General features: G+C 42.5%; 1 protein-coding gene across 3 annotated transcripts in view; it reads left to right on the top strand.

The window, feature by feature from the left end:
* ETV6 (ETS variant transcription factor 6) overlaps positions 1 to 22,242 on the top strand; it is a 189,485-nt gene that overhangs the window by 10,746 nt on the left and 156,497 nt on the right. For 2 of the 3 annotated variants that reach the window (XM_039517761.1, XM_039517752.1), the window contains exon 1: positions 6,124 to 6,562. The exons of the other annotated variant lie outside the window; for it this stretch is intronic. In XM_039517761.1, coding sequence (XP_039373695.1) covers positions 6,530 to 6,562 — 33 coding nt within the window. In that variant the 5' untranslated portion in view covers positions 6,124 to 6,529. Of the gene's footprint in view, positions 1 to 6,123; positions 6,563 to 22,242 lie in introns of those variants that run through there. 3 annotated transcript variants of the gene reach the window in all.

The following is a 22,242-nucleotide window of genomic DNA, read 5'->3' as shown; positions in this document are numbered from 1 at the left end:
GATTTGATCCATAGAAGCCTACGACCCACTGACTTTCAATGAGACTTAGACTCTTATGAGAGGAAGAATGAAAAGCTTCAAGTCTGAGAGTTCCAAGCTCCAGGATACCGCATACCTATCTATCTACTCAGATATCTTGTGGAAGACCAACAGCTGATCTTCAAAGAAATTCTTAGGGTTCATAGAGAACAACATCATGATCCAGGCACCAGAGACTCCTACCACAAGAGTAGATGAACTCTTTACCAATAGGGAGAAATTGACTGAGGATATGAAGGCAACTTTAGCACTTATGACTATGAGCAACTTGACTACAGCATGCTGGGCTCCTAGAATACTGACTTACAGGTAAGTAGGTTTCAAGAAAGCAAGTTGAGGGAGAATGAAGGCTCTAAATGCTAATTCTGCTGTTGGATCTGCCCAGGAAGAGTCTTGCACCAATGCAAAGCCTTATTGACTTACCTGACTTTTCCTGGGGAGACGTTGTCTGTTATGCCTTAATTGCAGGTATGCTTCAATTTTTTCCACATTCAATTATTGTAATACTTTCCTATTGCATGTTGTTCATTAAGACCCTGATCCTGTCATTGAATCTCTGTGAGTGGACCCTTGCAGACCCCCACGGACTTCAGTGCACTCAGTTGCAGGACTGAGGATCCTTTTGAGTAAAGTGCAATAGAAGAAAGTATTAAAATCTATGAGTGTGGAAGCAGACTGAAGTTTCCAAACAGAATGAATAACTAAGGCACAACAAAGTACAGTTTCCCAGAAAAACGTAACGGAGCAAGAAACAGCAAGTGCGCGCAACGTTTTGAAGGCAAAAAATAACCACTAATGGAGATAGGAAAAGCTAACAAAATAAGTGAGTTGGTTAAGTCCTGCAGGGTAAAGATAAAGGCAGGGAAAAGATAAGGCCAGCAAAAGAGTAGAACAAGTTAATGATAACAATGGGGTGTTGGGGAACACAAGAGCTTTTTCTAAATAGACAAGAGGGAAAAAAGAAATACTAGCGAGAATTTGGGCTCGTTAATAAAAGATGTGAAATCAATTATTCAGAAATGGCTGAGTGACTGTGCTACTTTGCTGTAACAAGAACAAACTCAGAAAAGAGGTGGGGACAGCTTAAATGGCAATGAAGGTCTTGAATAAAGTTTTCAACAGCACTTAAGGAGTTGACTTTTCAAAAGTGACTTAGGCACTTTGGTGCATAAGGCACTTGCGAACTTTTGACCATGGTACCCCTACTTACACAGCTGTTGAAAAGAAGCAGGAAAATAGACATTTGGAGAACTGTCTTTATACAGAGGGGCTGTGGATGACAGCCAATCTAAGCTGGTGTGCAGAATCACTAGCTGTGGACCCCCAACTAAAAACGCTCTTAAAAACGTTTTTCTGCACTTCTCTTCTGCACACCTTCTGGGCCCTGTTCCCAGTCCTTTCCTGGGAGTCGTTCTGGCTCTAGTATAGAGCACTGGGCCCTTAGACTAACTGCCCTGGATGGAGTACCATCCTCCGCTCCTGCTGGGCTCTTGTTCCTTGTGTCCTTCACTGTTTCAGCATATTTTTTTGTTTTTCAGTTTCCAATTTAACAATATGGTCAATGGTGCATCTTCCTCTCCTAAAACCACTCTGCACCTTAAATATAATGCCACTGGTTTCCAAATAGACAACCAATCTGTCATTCACCATTCTCTCTATAATTTTACCCAGACAGGACGTAAGGGCAATTGGTCTATAGGCATCCTCTTTTGTGGATATTTTGCCTGGTTTTCTTATTGGAATTATTACTGCATCTTTCCACCCTACAAATATCACTCATTGTTCCCATATAATATTATAGAATTCCAAAAGTATCCTCAATCTGCTTTCAGAAAGATATCTGAACACTATATTGCAGACATTATCTTTGCCTGGGGACATATTTTTGTTTATATCAATAGCTTTCTCAAGTTCCTGCATACAAAACTTTTCATTCAGTGTAGTATCTTCATGCTTTCCCCACTGCATATAGGTTTATACCTCTCTTCAATTAATTGTCTTTTAATGTGGCACAAAACTACACTTTGATTTTCATCATTACTCATCCCTCAGAAAATTTCTTCTAAAAACATCTGTTCCCTCATTCTCATTATCAGAACTTCTAACTATTTTTTTGTCAGTTCCAATAGGAGCTGGGATGTGATTACTCTCAGTCTGAATTCCACTCATTCTTCTAATTTGCCTGTATATTTTGGTATCTTTATTTGACCTCCCACAATACTTTCTCCAACTCTTTTTTTTTTAATTCTTAGTGCCATGGCCTTAGTTCTTTTATATTTCATTAGATCTTCACTATTAATGTATTTTTCATATTGTTAGTTAGTTTTCTTAAGATTTAAGGTAGGTCATTTTCTACTACTTTCAACCTTACCTTGTCCTTGAAAAGTAATAAGTATAGGGAAATGATCACTCCCCATTCCTCCTGCCTTATATATTTCCCAGTTGCATTTGCTTGCAATATCAGGTCTAAGCAAGAAAACCGACCATCTGCTGCATTCAGTCTAGTGGGGGTGCCATCATTTTAAACCACTAGATTGTTTTCATCAATGAGTCTTTCTAGATATGCGCCATTACTACCAGTTGTCCTACTTCCCCATAGTTTATTTATGACGGTTTAGGTCACATATATAATATATATGGTCTTTTAGCATTCTTCATTATTTCTTGTAATTCTGAGCTTTCTAATGTCCCATATGGATTATAGATATTATAAATCTCTAAAGAAATATTTCTCCTCTCCACTGGGAACTCAACAGATCTCAAATATTTGAGACTTATTTCTTCATTCTCTACTTCTGTGTAATTTAATCGTTCCCTTATGAAAGTACAAACACTTCCATCTCTGCTTAGTTTTTGGTCTTGTCTAAAAGCCTGGAATTTTCAAAGCAAACTTTTCAACCAACCATGTTTTCTGGATACATATGAGATCTGGTTTAGTATATTTTCTTTTTGTTCTTGACCATGTGCTATCAAACTGTGCACATTCCAGCAAAAGATTGTGATCCCCACACTAGTCATATTTCACTATTGCCCTCATTCAAGATTGCATGAAAATGATCCATTGACAGATTACCAACACACAAGTATTTTCCATGACCCTGGCTATAATTTTAATTTTTTCTGATTTTTCCCCCTATATGTGATGTGCAATTTATCACTTCTATCATACATGCAATAAACCTTTCTTTTTTCTCTATTAATATTTTAGCACCAGTTCCTTCTGCAGGGTTTATAATATTTTTTTATAGAATGAGGCTGCATCGGCAGTTCCCCTTTTCCTGTGCTGATTTTCTATTCTTTTTCCTAGTTACAGCTTCCTCACAAGATTTTGATAACAATTTTTGTATTTTGTATCTCTTTAGCGTGTCTCTTTTGTCACAATACAGTCTGTGTGCTAGACAGATTCCCACCACAGTTACTACACTTGACCTCCACCCCTTTTACACAACTTTCATAGGAATACTCACCCCACATTTACTGCATCTCATTTTCCCTTTCCAAACATTTGCCTATATCATTGGCACTTATAGCACCTTAGGGGAGGGGGATATATGGCTTGGTTCTAAATATCTGATGATACCCTAGTATTAGTTTCTCAGGGAAGTCCTGCCCTTAAATGTAACCATCACTGCTGCTGATGGCAAGTTTTCTCCTCCTTACTTACTAATTAACTGCTTGCTTACTACCACTTTTTTCCTGTGTTTTTTTTAAATCTCCAAAGGTACCCTATATATTACCCCCTTTGCTTCAGTCAAATACTTTTGATAGCTGGCAACTTATTTTAACTTTCCCTAAAGTTTTAGCTTTTAGCAGTTTACTACCCTGCGGGAAAGAATGAAAGAGGAAAAGAACTAAAATCCAGTGACTATGGCCTGGTCTCCACTAGGAAATTAGGTCAATATAACTACGTCACTCAGGATTGTGAAAAATCCACACCCCTGAGCAACGCAGTTAAACCGACCTAACCTCTGGTAGAGACAGTGCTAGGTCAATGGGGGAATTCTCTCATCAGCATAGCTACCGCCTCGTGGGGTGGAGGATTACCTACACTGATGGGAGGACCCCAGCAGTCAGCATAGGCAGTGTCTTCATAGAATCATAGAATATTAGGGTTGGAAGGGACCTCAGGAGATCATCTAGTCCAACCCCCTGCTCAAAGCAGGACCAATCCCCAAATCCCTAAATGGCCCCCTCAAGGATTCACTGAAGCGCTCCAACAGCATGTAGAATTTTAAGCATAGACAAGCCCTAAGAAAGGTTGTGATATTTGGGCACAAGTACTTGAAAGGTGCCAATATCCAGGAGGGAGAGAAATGGTTTGGTACAATCAATATAATACATCGGTAGAACTAGGAGTAATTGGGTGAAACTAGACAAATGAAAAGGTAGCCCAAATATCTTCCTCGCCGTGTGACCTGTTAGACCATGAAATAGTCTCCAAAGGGACATGGTGGAAGCCCCATGTCCAACACCGAACATTAAAAAATAAGGAATCAGGAACCCCAAATTTTGGCATTCGCTTAAAAATTATGTGATTAAAAATGTTGGGGTCTCTTTACTTGCCTTATATGTTTTGTGAGCCTTTAAGGGTCAGTCTTTTCTTGAAAAGCATGAGGGCTAGAAACTTAAAGATGAAAGCTGAGATTCTTATGCGATTACATGACTCCAGGATCTGGGGCTTTAAGAAAACCACTGCAATATCAGGAGTTGGCAATACTGCACTAGATAAATAGCTAGACAGACAGACAGTATGTACATAGAACATGATATAGATAGAGTTATAGCTCAATAAGTCAGATACAATACTATATAACTTACTTTTATAGATATATGAACAGTTAACATATAGGATGGAAGAGACCCAGTCACTAATCTAATACATTTTCCTGCCAATGCAGATTAAAAAACAATAAAAAGTAAAGGACAACTTCCCTCTCCCTTCTAGGGGAAAAAAAAAATCTGCCTGAGATACCAGACCCCATTTTTCAATGGGCTGGGAATAGGGCTTTGAATATCAGACTAGCCTGGTGAGTTGAGGACATAACTAAACTCTTTCCCGCCTCTCTCTTCTCTTAGTCTCTTTGATTTTGCAATCAAATGGAAAACATTTATTTTAACATCTTGTATTGCCATTATGCTTCATTTAAAGACTCACTTGTAAGCCAGCAGCTGATTCTTTAAAATGAACAGCCCTGAAACCTAACCCATGCCAAAGGCAGTTTAGTTCTCTCCTTTGGGAAGGGGAAGTGTTACTATCCATTCTTTTTTTATGCTAAATACATATTTTCTGGTAAGGAACTTTTCTACCTCTGATTTACTGCATAATTTCCCCTCTTCTTTCCCCCTCTGTCTCTTTGGCTAAAGGATTCTTTTCTTGTCTTATCCCCTCTGTCTCTTCACTGCCCCTTCATGCTTTTGTCTCCTGTGTGTACCTCTCTGCCCAGATTTCCCTGTGTGCAGTTTGTAACCCGAGCTCCCATTTCCTGGTAGATTTTCTTAAAGAGGCAACGTTCGGCAAGCAGAACAAAGCCTATTGTTTTATTTCCTCAAATCTTTTTGATCCTCACGTTGTGATCCATTTTCTTCTTTAGCCCCCGCTCCCCCTACACACACTTTACCGTTGTTAACGGTGTGTAATTTTTGAGGGGGTTGGGGAGGACTAGTCACAATTCTGCAGTTTTTGGAGCAAAGATCGATGTAACATTTCCAAGCCTGACTCTCCCCTCCACGCAGATGTTTCTGCGTTTAAATTTTAACAGATCTTCGGGCAATGAACTATCAATAAAAACAATCTGTTTATTTCCTTCTTCTATTATCCCATTTTCTTGTTTCCTGGTCTGTTTGTTCTGTCTGCACCAGGTTAGAGAACATAACTATTAAACTCCCCCTCCCTTCTCTAGTTTCACCATCAATTTGGACACCCTTTTGTGTCAGCAGATTCCCCCCTTTCTTTCTCCCCCTACCATGCCCTGCATTTATTTCCCTGTTGCCTGACGGTAACATGAGCTTTTATTTCCTGGTGGCAGGGCTCCTTTAAGAGGCAGAGCTCAGTGCTGGGAATTCACGTCAGTTTCAGCCCTGAAACTCTCAAGATCAATGAGCGAAGAGCTTTCTCTCAGTTCTGTCTTTCAGTTTCTCTCTTCCAGGAAGGAAAACATTCACGGAGAGGGGGAGAGAGCGAGAAAACCAGCCTCACCCTTCAGATCTCAAAACATAACACCGGCAAATTAAATCAAACATATTCACCCCTTCCTTCAAAGGGGAAAAAAAAGCCAGCAACCAAACATCACAACAAAACTATGCGGGCTGCCTCTCCCAGGGGCAGATCTGCAGGATCTTTGGGGTTATTTGGAAAGATGGTTGGAGTAACTTCTCCTTAAATGATTACGTCTGTCTGTGAAGGATTTCTGGGTTGGGGAGAGGAAAGGAAAGTGGAAAAAAACTGAGAACTTCCTGATCTCTCTCTCCTTTCCCCCCCTTTCTGTGAGACATGTCTGAGGCTCCTGCTCAGTGTTGCATCAAGGTAAAAACCCATTTTCCCATTTTGAAACCTGCCTAGATCCAGACAATGTTTGCAGCGTGGAAGATTGCAGTGATTATATTTCTAACTGATCTCTCTTTGGGGAGGGGCGTGTGAACCGGGTTTGGGGGGAAAGATGCAGCCTATTTTTGCTGTTGTGCGGTACCTTTTAGTTTAACCTTGCTATCTATTTCCTTTGCTTCTTCTTTAAATAGACAATTCAGTCCTTGGCATAAGCGAGCCGGGAAGCCAAGCTTGTCTTGTTTGTTTGCTGGTTGAGTTTTGGCAGTAAATACTCAGTGATTACTGGTTAAACCTGGTGTCTGTCTGCCCGTGAACACGAAGAGTGAATGTGAACTTTTTGTGCTTTTAGAAGGGAGGGAGAGAGGGGAAAAAGAAAGGTCTCTTGCAGAAATGTAAATAGAAACATTTGCTTTATGAAAATGATAGTTTAGCATGATCAGGAAAGACCTGTTTTCTTAGACTATAGTAACTTACCGCAAATTTGAACACGTTGCGCTTGTATTAGTGTTTGATATGCAAACGCCCTACATATGGTATCTTCACAGTGTGCAAAATGTATCTGCCGTTGTTTTTTTTTTTTTTAGTTTTTCAAAGCTGATCGGTGAGGGTTTATTTATTTCGCCAGGCGTGCACGGCATCTTGACAACTATAAACCAGTCAAACTATCTTTATTCCCACTGCACAAAGGGGGTAACTAGCACTGCAGTTTGGCAGTCGGGAATGCCTTTCTGTATTTGTGGATACCGGGGGGGGGAGGACACCCAGTGTAGAAGCAGTTCAGAGTTGGAGGCGTGATTTTCGTTGCTGGTGGATGGTTTAAATTAATACCTGGTACCTGGCCCCTTACAGTTTGGAGATCCTGGGTTTTGCTGTTGATGCTGCTGCTGCTCTAAAGTTTGTAGGAAGTTTGCTGTGGTGGAAGGGATGCAGTATTTGTATTTCCACAAGCAGTGGGTTGGTGCTGGTCTTTAATCAACTGATTTGTGGCTCTCATCTATGAACATGTAAGGGCAGTGTTGTGAGCGCAGAGTGCAGCACACTTTGCCTTGGGGAGGTGGGGGGGCTGAGCAGTGGGTTTCTTTGTGACTTGGCCTATTGAACCTGCTACATGGTGAAGTTTCCTATATTAAGTTGGAGGCGGTATAAAGCTGACAGTGGAAAAAATAAAGTTTCCTCTCTTGTCCAGAACTTTCCTAGCCAGCAGATCCATATAGATAACGATTTCTGTTTAATTACCTCTCCTCCAATTTATGTTTTAATACGTTTTTTTCTTCTTAAGGAGTCATTTTGTTTCACTCACAAGCCAGATAGGAATGTGTTAAAAAACATTTTATGATAGTCTATGGGTAGAAAGAAATGGTGATTGCCAAAGCATTTGAAAGGTGAACAGCCAGCAATAAAAAGTTATTTATCCCACTGAAAACAATGGAACCCTTTTTGTCCTGTATGTTTGCACATTTATGATGATAGTCCTGGATTCTGTGCAATACAACTAGAATTTGAAAACTTCTGGGCTAAGTTCTCTTTCTGGGTGAACTAATTTCATCGCAGTGTCCTGTGAAGTCCTGTGGCATAAAGAATGTAGTTTATTTGACTTTTCATAACATGGATAGGTAAACTAGATAATAGGGTTTTGTGTGTTTTAATAGTATGGCAAAACATTTTGATGCAGGGAAAATTTGTACTACGAACTAAACCTACCAAGTACTACTAACATTGATTTTTCTAACAAATCCCATACAAACATTATATATGCTTACTGGAGATGAGATCACAAACTACTATACCAAAAACAATAGTGCTGCAAAGTAGCTCATTACTTTGTGTTAGAAATGGGGCATCTTCCAAATAAAGGAGGCTTGCTCATGCTTCCACATAAGTCAGTGACAAAAGTCTAATTGATTTACGATGCAGCGTGCTTGGTCCCCCACATATTACTTGTGTATTTCTTACTCCATCATGCTAATAGTGAAAATATGGAAGTGTTTCATTATCTTAAAGGGATGTCATCAAATTGATTTTTTTTTAAACTGACTCATTTTAAAAAGCCCTCTTTAAATACCATGGCCTGAATTTTTAAAAAGACCCTTAACATTTTTATGAGTGTTTTTCTGCTCTCACATTGACACTGACAAGGATCTCATTAGCAAGAGAGAAACTGGTTACTATACAGGGGAAGCCTTAAGTCCAGCTATACACAGAGTGCTGTCACATGCACACAATAAACAACATGAAAAAAAAGAGAGTTTTTTTGGCTGACTTCTCTGTTTATAATCATTTTTAGTTATTCCTCTTAAGTACTGAAGAGGAACCTTTCAGACAGAAATGTGAATTTCAAATAGATGATATTCCTTTAAAAGTCAAACCATTCTGGACTCTTTTTCTCTTCATTTGATTGTTTACCGTCACTGTCTTTGGACATTTCTTTCGTTCAGAATGGATTCAAAGTTAATTGTAGGTCAGTAACTGGAATCAAAAGAACATCTCTAAATGATGGTGTAACCATTCCAGTGTGATCCATTATTTCACTATAGCCCCATGCCAGGTTGCAGTGTGGAGTGTTTACTCAACAGCATATAAGCAAGCATTATATTGTATTACAAGACTTCTGCGACACTGTCTTGTACCTTGCTGCTGTAAACAGCAAATGTTTCAATGTTGAATTGTCTGCCTGGCAAAGGCATTTCATTAGGAACCTATGAACTGGAAGCAGTGTTGTTTATAGCTATAAGTATTTTGTTAGGGCTTTTCCCTCCCCCAACAAGGAGCAAGTCAGCGTGCAATAAATTCCACAGCAACTAGTGTGGTGAACCATGGACAGTCAGAAAGAAGGGAGTGAAGGAAAGTGCTTTGTTTGTAGCTGAGACTTCTTACCTCACCAGAAAAGCATTATAAGAAGATTTAGGAAGGACTTCTGGGGATGAAGTTCTGGTATTACAGTGTTTGCTTGTCTGCTCTCAATCAATACAAATTCACAGTAATCTCTCTCTCGAATGGCTGTTTGGGGACATGCGCATATACTTCTATATTGATACATTTTTGGTTTGCTGCAAGTGTGTGTGTGTGTATTTATAAAAATTCATTCTCTGGGGGGGGGAAAATGAATGCTATGGCCCAGATCCTGCAAACACTGATGCACTTGCTTAATATGCTACATTGAGTAATTCAATTAACATTGATCGAGTAGGAAGGCAATCAAGGTGAGCATGTACATAAGAGTTTGCAGGATCTGGGCCTAAGTCAGCAATGTCATTGAGAAAGTAAGATTTCAGGAAACACACAGTTAAGGTCAAACCCTTCATGTTTACTGTGTTTATGCTTTAAAAATCTGGCCTCTCTGTATCATTTTAAATTTGCAATTTATACATCAAGACTGGGAATCAGGAGATCTGTGTTTCTTCACCTGACTCCACTTCTGTAACCTTGGGAAAGTCACTCCACTGCCCTGTGCCTCAGTTTCCCCATCTGTAAAATGAGGATAATGATATTTTTCTTTGTAAGGTGCTTTGAGCAAAGTATAATTAAGATACAGTACAGAACACATAGTATTCAGACTTGTCTTGATTATTTTTTTAAAGATTGAGTTGCCTTTAAAGTTATGAATGTTTAACATTGAGTGGCCTAAAGTTTGTGATGGTCTCAAGTTTGAGATGAGCTCAGCTTCTCTATGAACTCTTGAGATGGCCCAGTGTGCTAAGTCACTCACTGTGAATCAATCTAAAAAGACAAATTTGAAAGATTCAACTTGCTGATCTTATACATTCATTAATTTAAAAATACAGAATTTCTTCCTTACAAACATACTTGTCTTTAACTGAGACAACCTTAACTCCCAGGTGTTCTGAGCTAACACGTTTTTAGTAAAAATACTTTGCCTTTATGTTTTCTATATACAGAGTTTGAAGCTCTCTACGTATATTAATAAATTAACCCTTGCAATCCCTGGCCCCCAAAGTAGGTAGGTATTACTGCAGATAGGGAAACTGAGGTGTATTGAAATGAGAAGTATCTTGTGCAAGGCCACACCGCAAATCTGTTGCAGAGCCAGGAATGGAAATCAAATGTCTGAGCAGCCTCTTTCGTAGTGTTGCCAGTTCTTGCAATTGTACTGTGAATCTAGTGATATTTGGTGTTTTACTTAAATTCCCAGCTCCTGGAATTATTTGATTCTGTGAGAATCAGGCTTTCCTGTTTGTGGATAAGAGCCTAAAACCATGACCTAAGCACACCAGAAAGAATCAAAAAGCAGAAGAACCCAGAATGTATTATTTATTTTAATGTTTTTATTAAAAAAATAAACTCTCCTGACTTTTAAGCCAATCTAATGATTTTTGGGAGTCCGATTCAATTTTTGAACACTTGGGTTGGAGATTCTGCCAGTTTTATCCACAAAACTGTTTTTCATCCCTTGTTAACAAGACTTTGGTCTCAGAAGTATCTGGTACCTACAAGTGTAACTGGGGTTGCCAACGTTCTAATTGCATAAAACCAAACACCTCTGCCCTGAGGCCCTGCCCCTGCCCTGCCCCTTCTTCATCTGTCGCTCTCTGTCCCCCACCCTCACTCACTTTCACCAGGCTGGGGCAGGGGGCTGGGGTGCAGGAGGGGTGAGGGCTCTGGCTGGGGGTGCAGGGATGAGGGGTTTGGCGTGTGGGAGAGGGCTAGGGTTGCCAACTTTCTAAGCACAAAACTGAACACCTTAGCTCTGTCCCTACCCCGAGGCCCCGTCCCCTGCTCACTACGTTCTCCCCCCCGCCCCCGGTGGCTCACTCTCCCCCACCCTCACTCACTTTCACAGGGCTGGGGCAGGAGGTTGGAGTGTGGGAGGGGGTGAGAGCTCTAACTGGGGGGTGTGGGCTCCAGGGTGGGGCCAGAAACGAGGGGTTCAGGGTGTGGGAAGGAGATCTGGGCTGGGGCAGGGCGTTGGGGTGCATGAGGGCATACGGGATCTGGGCTGAGGGTGTGGGTTCTGGGGTGGGGCTGGAGATGGGGAGTTTGGGTTGCAGGAGGGTGCTCTGGGCTGGGGTCAAGAGGTTTGGAGGGCGGGAGCGGGATCAGGGCTGAGGCAGGGGGTTGGGGTCCAGGGGTGGTCAGGCTCTGGCTGGGCATGTAGGCTCTGGGGTGGGCCCAGAGTTGAGGGATTTGGGGTGTAAGAGGGGGCTCTGGGTTTGGGGGGCTCAGGGCTGGGGTAGGGTGTTGGGGCATGGGCTTACCTCAGGCAGCTCCTGGTCAGTAGTGCTGCGGGTCTAAGGCAGGCTACCTGTCTGTCCTGGCACCGCACTGCGCCCTGGAAGTGGCCAACAGGTCTGGTTCCTAGGCAGGGGGGATGGGGAGGCCAGGAGGCTCTGTGCTGCTCTCGCACACGGGCACTGCCCCCCCCCAGCTCCCATTGGCGGTGGTTCCCGCCCAATGGGAGTATGGAGCCAGTGCTTGGGGCAGGGTCAGCACACGGACCCCTGTGCCCTCCCCCCCACCGCCTAGGAACCAGACCTGCTGGCCACTTCTGGGGTGCAGCGTGGTGCCGGGACGGGCAGGGACTAGCCTGCCTTAGACCCACAGCACTGCCAACCAGACTTTTAAAACGGCCCGTTCGGTGGTGCTGACCAGAGCCACCAGGGTCCCTTTTCGACTGGGTGTTCTGGTTGAAAACCACACGCCTGGCAACCCTAAGTGTGACTCCTTCACAGATAAAATGCTTCCCAGGATTTTGCGGGCCAAACTGCTCTTGGTTTGAATTATCTTAAAAATCCAAATGAAAGTTTCTCTTTGCTGTTTTTCAAGGTTCAGCCTGTTAAGCTTGCAGATTGGAGTTTGTTCAAACATGACTTGTGGTGTATATCTCATTGATGCTTAAAACGCAAGCTAGTTCCAAAGGCCACACACTACTGCAGCTTTCCACAAGTAACATTTCACACAGATATTCATCTTGGATGTTGTTGTATACTGTGTTGATTGATATAGGTCCTGATCCTGGAATGAACTGTACATGGCTCTCATGCCTGAATGAAGCCCCATTTATATCAATACAGATCCTCAAAGGTGTGGAGCTTCACCTGAGAGGTGCTTGTTTTAGGTCTGGAGCTAATTTATAATGATAAGAGGAGAGACTGTGTTTTAAATTTTAAATACAAGGGACCAGCGTAAAGGCTGAGCTGTCTACCTGAGTTTTGCTTTCTCAGATATCTTTTTCAGTGCTTTACTTCTATTTCATCAGTGCTATTTTTTTTTATTTTTTTTTTGGGAAGGAACTTCCATTTTTTTCTCTCCAGTTTGATGATGAACCTTGTACATTTCATAACCTGGAACTATTCAGGTTGATGCCGGCAGAATCCTCCACCCTTAACCAAGGCTGACTCTTTACTTGGGGAAGATACACCCCTTAATTTGTACTGGGAAACTTCTCTATTAATGTGCTGATTCGTCTCACCTTGATGCCAATCAGAAAACTCCCATTAAGATCAGTGGATGCAGGATCAAACCACAAGAGACCAGACTTTAGAAATGCAAAGGTTTTTAACACCCAATTCATCACTTAACTAATTAGCACTAGCAAAATTAATCCTCATGAATCAAAATTTTGCTAATACTGTCCCAATTACACATTGGTCATTACTATTCACTATATATCCTTATAGGTTAAGTCAGTTTCCTGGGAGGCAACACAATCAAATAGCCATCCCAATCTAGCATGGCCCAATTACATGGAAGTCACTGTAATGGTAATTTGCATTTATATAGCACCTTGTGTCTCAAATAAGTTACATAGCTACATTGCCCGGGGGGGGGGGGGGGGGAGAGGGAGACAGCCAAACAACGCATAGGTAATTAGAATGATTATAAGTAGAGATGAAATCGACTGTTACGCTGCGGTAAACTCCATCTCTTACAAAATGCAGTAGGGGTTCTTTAATGCCTATATTGAAGAGAACTTCAGTTTTTAAGGTCTTCTACGAAAAACTCACCTAAACTTCATGGCACTCTGCCTATCTCGAGGAAGAGCTGAGCCAACTCTGCCTAGCCAAGAATCTGGTTCCTAGGAGGTTAAAAATCCATTTTGTTCATAGTTTAAGGCCAGAAGGGACCAGTAGATCATCTAGTCTGACCTCCTGTATAACACAGAACGTTAATTACCCCAGTATTGAGTGCAAAACTTGGGTTAAACTAAAGCATTTCAGGCCTCAGAAAACAAAACTGTTGTGTGCCACAGGCAGAGAACAGAAGAGATTGAGGTGCCACTAGTGCCCAAGTAAAAACAAAAGTAGCCGCTGATTTTGGGTGCCTCAGTGTTTGGGTATTTGAGATTTATGTCTCAAGTTGGGCACCCAAAATTTAAGCCATTCAAAATTAGTGATCACTTCTGGAAGTATTGACCTTGACTTCTCTGTGCCTTCATTTCTCCATCCGTGAAATGGGGATAATACCCACCTCCATGGGGGTGTTTTGAGGCTTAACTAAATACCATTTGCAATACATCATGTATGAGCAGATCATTTATTGAGACAGCCAGTGGCATAGAAGCTCTCTGATTTGTGCCCATTCCTCTCCATCATGTGGCCTCTAGGGAAGTGTCTCTTCTTCACTTGATTTTACAATGTCCTAGACCTCTTAAAATGATTGTGATGTTTGCAAAAAATTAAATTCCCTGTCCTCCCACCCTCCTGCAATCACATGCAGAACTCAATAAGGTTGAATAGATTTTACTGAAATTTTTCCAGAAATGTCACCCCTGGGTGGGGCCCCACCATGGAAAACTTCAGACTTAATGGAATCTGTTTGAGAAAGTTATGATCAATCATAGGACAGGGGCTTATAATGGATTTTGCATTTCAGCCTATAGCTATTACTGCTTTTCTAATATAATAGACAAGGTGAAGTAATATCTTTTATTGGATCAACTTCTGTTGGTGAGACAGATGTGCTTTCGAGCTAATGTAGCTCGAAGTTGGTCCAATAAAAGACATTACCTCACTCACCTTATCTCTCTAATATCCTGGGACCAGCACGGCTACAACTACATTGCATATTTCTAATATAATGGTACTTAACTCCAAGGGGCATTTTGGCTGGGGTACTGGAGCTATAGGTGTTTCTTCATAAACATGGTTTTCTAAAGATTATTCCTTGTCACACCCCTTTGCTGCTTTGTCCCTTTGCTTCTCAGTTGTCACAGTGTTTTGAAAGTATTGCCATGGTAAAGAAAATGTGTGTTTTCTAAGAGGTCAAATCAGGGGCAAGAGAGAGAAACAGAGATGCTCACAGTGGTATCACATGGAAGATTTATACATGAAAAGCGGGTAGGTGGCCCTTTAAACTGAATAAAGCCACATGGAATGCTGTGACGAGTGGCACAGTGTGTGCCTTAGAGAGTTATTCTGTACCTAGTAGGCATTAGAATGGCCCTGCTTAAATACTTCCTGATTGTCACACAGTTGACTTGTGGTGTTTATTTAGTGGATCTTGTAGTTGGATTTAGTGAGTGTAGTTTTTCTCTAGGGTTTTCCAGAGTTCTAATTCACCTTTCCCTCAGCTAAATTATTTGGTTTTCTTTCTCCATTTTTTTTCCTGGTGTCCTTTAAGATATTGCTTGCTTTAGGCTACACCTATCCTGGGCCAGAAGCAGAGGTCAGAAACACGGCTTATTTGTATTGCAATAAAGCCCACGGGCACCAGTCAAGGATCAGGATGCATTTTGCTAGGTGCTGTGCAGACAGACAGTGAGAAGACAATTCTTACCCCAGATTGCTCACAGACTAGGCTATGACAAGAAGCAGCAGTCGGGTGAGATTAACAACCAGGGTAAAGGAAGGAGGAAGTAAGAGTAAAGAGAGAAAGTTGTAGCATACGCTAAGCGGAGGTGTGTCCAGCTCAAATTTCGAAACCAATTCAGCTGGCTAATTAACATGAAGCCACACTGGGCCAGATTTTCAACAGAGCTCAGGGCCAGATTTCCAAGTGCTCAGTGCCAATAGTTGGGGTGAGATTTTTCAGAATTGTTCAGCTACCCTGTAGGCACCTAAATAAGTGGCTGTATTTTCAAAAACTGTCAGCAGCTTTCGCTGTGATACCTAGTGCCAGATTTTCAAAAGGCATCGACACCTGATGTGCTCAGCCCTTTTGGAAATCAGGCCACTGAGGTGCCTAAATTGGAGATGGGCTCTCTTGAAAATCTGGCCCAGAGTACTTCAAAAATTAAATAAAATTCTAGCCTAGGATGGCACCAAGGCTAGAACATAACTTTTCTATAGGATTTCTTCAGAAGGTACCATTTTCCATATGTAGCTGTTTGGACCATTCTTTTAAAATGTAATAAAAATATTACTGCTATAGATGGATATATAAAGAATCTCATTGTCTACTAAATACTGTAGGTTTTAAGAATACTTCCTATGGAACACAAATGATTTTATCTGTATTAAATTATAGAGGATTTTCAATAAGGACAGTTTCCAAACTCAGCTGAAATTTGATTTGACCCAATCTGCATTGGTTGGCTAAATGGAGCCTAACGCCTATCATCTTACTGTTTTGGATTTCCATGTTAAAATACTGCAGTGTACTGACAGGATTGTAAAATAGATAGGTATTATGTGTGGACAGGATACCAAACCATGTTACAGAACTACAATAAAACCAACCCCAAGCATTCAAAAGTCGTAAGTCAGGCTTCAAAAATAACAAGATTGGCTTAAAAATTGTGATTAAAAAAAATAGTAAAAGTGGGTTATTTTTATTTGCTTTCTGGTTTCTGAGATCTTTGAGTGCACCAGGGTCACAATTTGAAGCTGTTTTTGGCAACTGAGTGCTAGAAACTTCCATTAAAAAAGGGTAATCTGAAATTCTTCTCTAATCACATGACTCCAGGATCTGGGGCTCTAGGAAAAGCACTAGATATTGAGAGATTCATGATAAAATCTATGAATTGGCAACACTGGAACTATGACAAATTCTCCAATCAGCAGGGTTATACTCTGGGATGCTTTTAGCCCATTATCTGTAAACCACATGCCTTTTTCTTACTGTAAAAAGATGACAATGTAAGGGAGGCCTAGATTACTCACATGAGTGTTGTGAGCCTCATTTCATTAAAATATGTAAATCGCTTTGAGAGCCTCCAGTAGAAGTTGCACAGTATCAGAGAGGTATTATGGAGAAACCCTTCCTGCTTTTTAGGAATTTTATTAGAGATGTGTGCCAGGAATCCTCCCCTCAAAGAAAGTGATCCTTTTTTTCTGTCTGATTAGGATAGGAAAATGCTACAGCATGTTCTCTCCAGCCTGTTTCATGATATGGGATTAAACCCACACATGACTGAATGCTGAATTTTACTTCACTTACATGGCTGCCAATGCCTTGTTCTGTGTGAGGAAGCCAGGGCTTTGGCAGCTGTCAAGGGATTGGGGATGGGTGAGTGGGTGATGGGGATTGGGAAGCAGGAGGTGCTGTGTGGGGTGAGGGAGGCGCTGAAGTTGAGTATCTTAGATCTATTCCGCCCGCCCAGTGTAGACCAGGCCTAAGACCCCACGGGAGACTGCTAGCTATTTTACTGGAGGTGAGAAGGGCATGCAGGGGCTTGACCCTAGTTGTTTTCTCTAGGGAAGGGGAGTTTCCCATTCCTGCTAACAGTCCTGGGATGACAACTGGAGTACTAACTCCCAGGGATGGGTGCTTACGAACCCAGGAATGACTGGCCAAAGGTATGGCAATATTTTTCTCATTTGACTACACAGGTTGTTGTGTCAACATCAACTGACTTCAGCAAATGGAGACTTTGGGAGAGGATCCAGGGAGAAGCATGGGAGAGGCCTGACAGGAGAGACATTTTCAAATGTTTAATGGCACATGGCCTGAATTACATGCTGTATGTTGCATTGTATTACCTCTGTCAGGGTTCACCTTCTCAAATGCATGGGTAATTTGACTCCTTGATCCAGGCCTGATTTGAAAAGTCTGGGAGCTGAAAGGACTTTCACCATCCAAGTCTTGCAGTGCATTCAGTGAAGAGCTAGCGCAAGCATATGTGCACGCTGATACTATTATCCTCTGAGATGCAGGGGAATCTAACTTGAGATGCGTCCCTCAGGTATGCATGGGAGAAACAGGGAAGTGTGCAAAGGATTCCAGAAGCACCTAGGAGGGAATTGTCCCTTTGGAGGCTCCGCAGGCTACGGGAAGGAGGTGCACAGTTCCCCCTTCTCTGCTACAGCGGATAGCAAGCTGCCCTTTCTGTCACTGGCTTGGCAGAGCAGAGCTCCCCCACAGCTCACCCTCCTCCTTGGTGGGAACAAGGAGAACTTCCTCTCCTGTTTGGTCTACTTTAACCACCAGTTAAGAATTCGTCTTGCAACCTGGAGCCAAATTTCAGATAATGGTTCATGCAGTCCTGAATGAGCTTTTGGGGGAAGAAAAGAGAAAATTCTACACACTAAAAAACTTGTCCAGAGGTCTCATAGGAGTAATCTCACTAAAACTGTTACTCAACCCTTAACCCTCCACCTTGGTCCCAAGCAAGCATCTGCCTGCACACTTGGTCTCTCATTGTTTGTAACTAGCAAGAGCTCTGAGTGAGAATGTGAATATTTTAAGAAGTCTAGTCTATTAGGCAGTGGACTAGAAGGAGGCTAGTTTTTATGGTGTACTTCTTCAGGTTCAAGAAAGGGAGTGAAAATAAACCCTTCAGGGATTACATGGAAGGGGAATTCCAGTTTAGCCTTTGAAAAAGCAGAAGTTGTCTGGTATTGAGGAAGAGGCATTGTTCACTTCCAGGAGCCATATTTGGGTTGAAGTATGCCTTTCCAAAGGCCTTTGAGTTCCCATTGCTATTAATTTGAAATGTGTTCCTGAACTCTTCAGCGCTAGCCCTCTTATGTACATGAGAAACGGGAAGACAAAAGCTGGAGTGGAAAATGACCTGTCTGAGAAATGAAGGAGATTGTATTTGTTGTTGCTCTTTTTCCTTTAGCTACTTTTCCCCCGCACTCTCCTCCCCCCAAAGTCTGTGTGCAGTGAACTGATGCACAGCTATGCTCCCTGTAATATTAGCCCCATGATCATCCACCAGCTGTCTTGCAGCTTCTCAGCTGGAGTATACAGTTGTGCCCTGACTTGTGTTTTCAGAGCAGGGCACTGAAGTTGCTGCTTTCACTGTCTGGCCATGAGTGGCAAGAGGTAATTGAGCTACCTTGTTCTGTAGCAACTGCTCCATTTGCTCCATTTGCTGAGACCTTTGGGCAGAGCTTCCGTGGTGAAAAGTTAACAAGAGCGCTTTTGTCCCCCTTTATTTTATCCTTTTATTTTATCCTTTATACTCAATTCCCATTTTGAATCCCAGCCATGGGAATCTTGTGCCTCAGCCCTGCTGGGCTGAGGCAGGAGAGAGAACATCAGCATCACAGATGTTACGCGGTCACTTGACGGAAGGGGCATTTTGCTGATTCAGCACCCGCAATATCCGGATATGCAGTCTAGGGCACTAGCCGAAACCTAGCACAAGCCTCCTTGTTCAAGATGAGTTAATATAGTTCTAGTGGATAGAAAAGAATAGACTGTGATTTTACCTAGGCACCTTTAATACAGAGTGTTAACCTGCTTCCTGTATGAGGTACTTATATGGCTGCCATTACCATGGTAACAGTGCACCTCACCATCTTTCATATAATTATTATCACAACACCCTGGTGGGTAGGGAAGTGCTATTAACCCCTTTTCACAGATGAGGAACAGATTGACTGAGGGTATGTCTACACAGCAGCTAGACAGCTGCCTGGGCCAGCTGCCTTGGGCTCAGGCTGCGGGGCTGTTTCATTGCTGTGTAGACTTCTGGACTTGTGTTGGAATCCAGGCTCTAGGACCCTGTGAGGTGGGAGGGTCCTGGAAGCCTACCTACCAGTGAAACAGCTCCACAGCCGGAGCTGGGTCGGCTGGCATGGGCCAGCCACAGGTGTCTAGGTGCTGTGTAAACATACCCCTGAGTGATTTGCCTGAGGTCACGCAGAGACTTTAATCCAGGTCTTCCAAATCCTAAGCTGGTGTGCTGCCCTAATCACTGGACCATCCTCCTCCCTTTCTACTTAGCTACATCCTTTTAATGTGCAGCAACTCCAATATCAGTGCTGAAGTGACCGTAGGCAAAACAGCAAATGTCCATGTTCAGCCGTAGCTCAGATGCTATCTTGGGTCTGAGAACCTGTCTTATTGGGAGAGAGAATACTGGTCAAAAGTTACCCCTAATATTTTGAAAAAGGGCCAGGCTATCTTTTAACTGCCACCTGAACAGTCCCCATAAAATGGCTAGCATGGCGTAGAAAGGAGGGCTTCTCCAGTAGTGCCCTTTCTTCAGAATACTTACGGTTGGTAGAAAAATTATTAATTCTAAGATGTATAATAAACTAATACTGACCATGGCTGGGGGGATAACCTAGAATAGAAGAGTGTAGTCTTATTTTCACTATGGGAGCTAGGACTATTCAGTAGACCTTGACCACTTATGGGATGGTCTTCATCCTATGATGCATCCCAGATAATAGATAAAATCTACCAGAGCTGAAGATGCACATGCTAAATGAATTGTCTCCCTGAAATAGGCATTGGAGTTCTCCCTTAGACACCAGAGGGAGAAAGGTGCGGCCTGTGCTATTTATGATAGTCTGGGGGAAGTGGTGGTAACAGAGAGACAAGGCATTAGTTCATTGGCCCACCACTTTATTCAGCAGACTCCAGACCTGCTGATTTTCACTGGTTCAGAGATCATCTGTGCTTTGCCAACTACGCCATTAGGTATATTATTGACGGTGCCAGCTGCAGCAGAGAACAAACTACTGAACAGCTCTCTCATCTTGTCTGGGCTCACTTGGGTTTCCTCCCCTGGTACTCACCCACCACCACCTGCTTTGCAGAGTAGACCTCAAGTAGATGTCCCACTGTGGAGACAACTCTGAAATACTAAAGCCTCCATTACCATAGTATCAAAGGCACCTAACTTTCTTTTAATGTATTTATTGTCACTACACCCCTGTGAAGTAGGGGATGTATTGTTAATGATCCCCCTAGATACCTTAGAGTCCACCACCATTTTTTTTAGTTTGAATAATATAATGAGGTGAAAATATTCAAACAGCAGGAAGATTGTTTCCTTAGTTTCTAGACCAGAGGTTCCCAAACTGTAGTGTAGGGTACAACAATGATCTACAGAGTGTGTGTTTGTCTGTAGATGCTCGATTGGTCATGTGGTGCTGGCTCTCCTATTTGTCTCCCATTGCTAGTTTAAAGAAGCTTTTCCTAATTTTAATTTACCATGTAAGCAATTGTTGTAGCTGACACAAGGCTTATTCAGTAGTGAATGGGAGGAGAGGTGGGTCCATGACATAATGAATGAGAACATCAACCAGACAATCTCTCTGTTGGGATGTCGTCCATATTGTGCAAAGAGAGAAAACCTTCTTCACCCAGAGTCAGATCCTGCCCTGACTTACACATTGGGTATGTCTGCACTGCAATAAAACCCCTTGATAACACCGAGTCTCAGAGCCCACGTCAGGTGACTCGGGTTCAGGCCATGGGGCTAAAATTTCAGTGTAGATGTTCAGGATCAGGTTGGAGCCCAGGCTCTGAAACCCATCCTCTCTGTGGGGTCTCAGAGCATGGCTCCACCCCAAGCCTGAACATCTACACTGAAAGTTTTAGATCCCAAGCCCAAGTCAGCTGACCCAGGCCAGCCGTGACTGTGCCACAGGTGTTGTACTGGAGTGTAGGTATACCCGTAGACTGAAGTCAACGGGTTGCTCAGGGCAGGGCCTGGCTTCCAATGCATGTTTAAAGCTGAGCATGGAAATACAATTTTTATTCATATATTTAAAAAAGATTGTGGGGACATTCGGAAGGGAGGCTGCTAGAAACCAGGGGAAAAAAAGCTCCATTTTGGTTGCTGTGCATGTAAAATCTACAAGCCAGAACAGGACCAGCCCTAGCATTTTTGACAGGTCAGTAAAACATTGTCACCAAACCCCCAATATTACTGACTCTTGCCCCACCCTTCTCAAAAATTAATTGATTCATCCTCCATTCTTTTGAACTAGATTAGGTAATCATGTGTCCCTGAAAACTGGGGAAGTTCTTGTTTTCAGAGCTTACCCCTGTCAGAAGTGTCCTGTCCTGGTTTTTGCAAGCCCCAACAGATTGGTCACCTGAAGAAGTGGCAATTGATCACCAGATGAGCTGTTGAAATTGATAGGGGGTTGGGTGAACACCATGCATGTCATGTAATAAGAACACAGGATATAAGGCTGGAAGGTTCTTCCAGGATCACTGAGTCCAAGCCCCTGGTATGGCAGACAACCTTGTCAAGTAACTCCATAATGTTGCCCCCCTTACCTCCATACAACCTCCCAGTCAGCACCCCCATACAACCCATCCTTCCCCACATGCAGTCAAATCCATATTTAGTCTGAAACTCCTGGTACTGTTACAAGTGCTGAGCCCGTAGACTGCTCAGATCCATACATAGATGGCTACTGATCCAAATAGGGATCTGGTGTCTGTACTTCTTTTTACCTGTCCTGAGCCACAGGTGAGAATGGGATTGTGGCAGGTTATGTCGGAAGGGTAGGAAGGAGGACAAAAGGAGCAAGGGGGAGGTGGCCCAAAGGACGGAGAGTCAATGGAAT

The sequence above is a fragment of the Mauremys reevesii genome, linkage group 1, assembly GCF_016161935.1.
Source record: "Mauremys reevesii isolate NIE-2019 linkage group 1, ASM1616193v1, whole genome shotgun sequence".
NCBI classification, from domain to species: Eukaryota; Metazoa; Chordata; order Testudines; family Geoemydidae; genus Mauremys; species Mauremys reevesii.
Note: the sequence above shows the minus strand (reverse complement) of the source record. Positions and strands in the feature narration are given on the sequence as shown.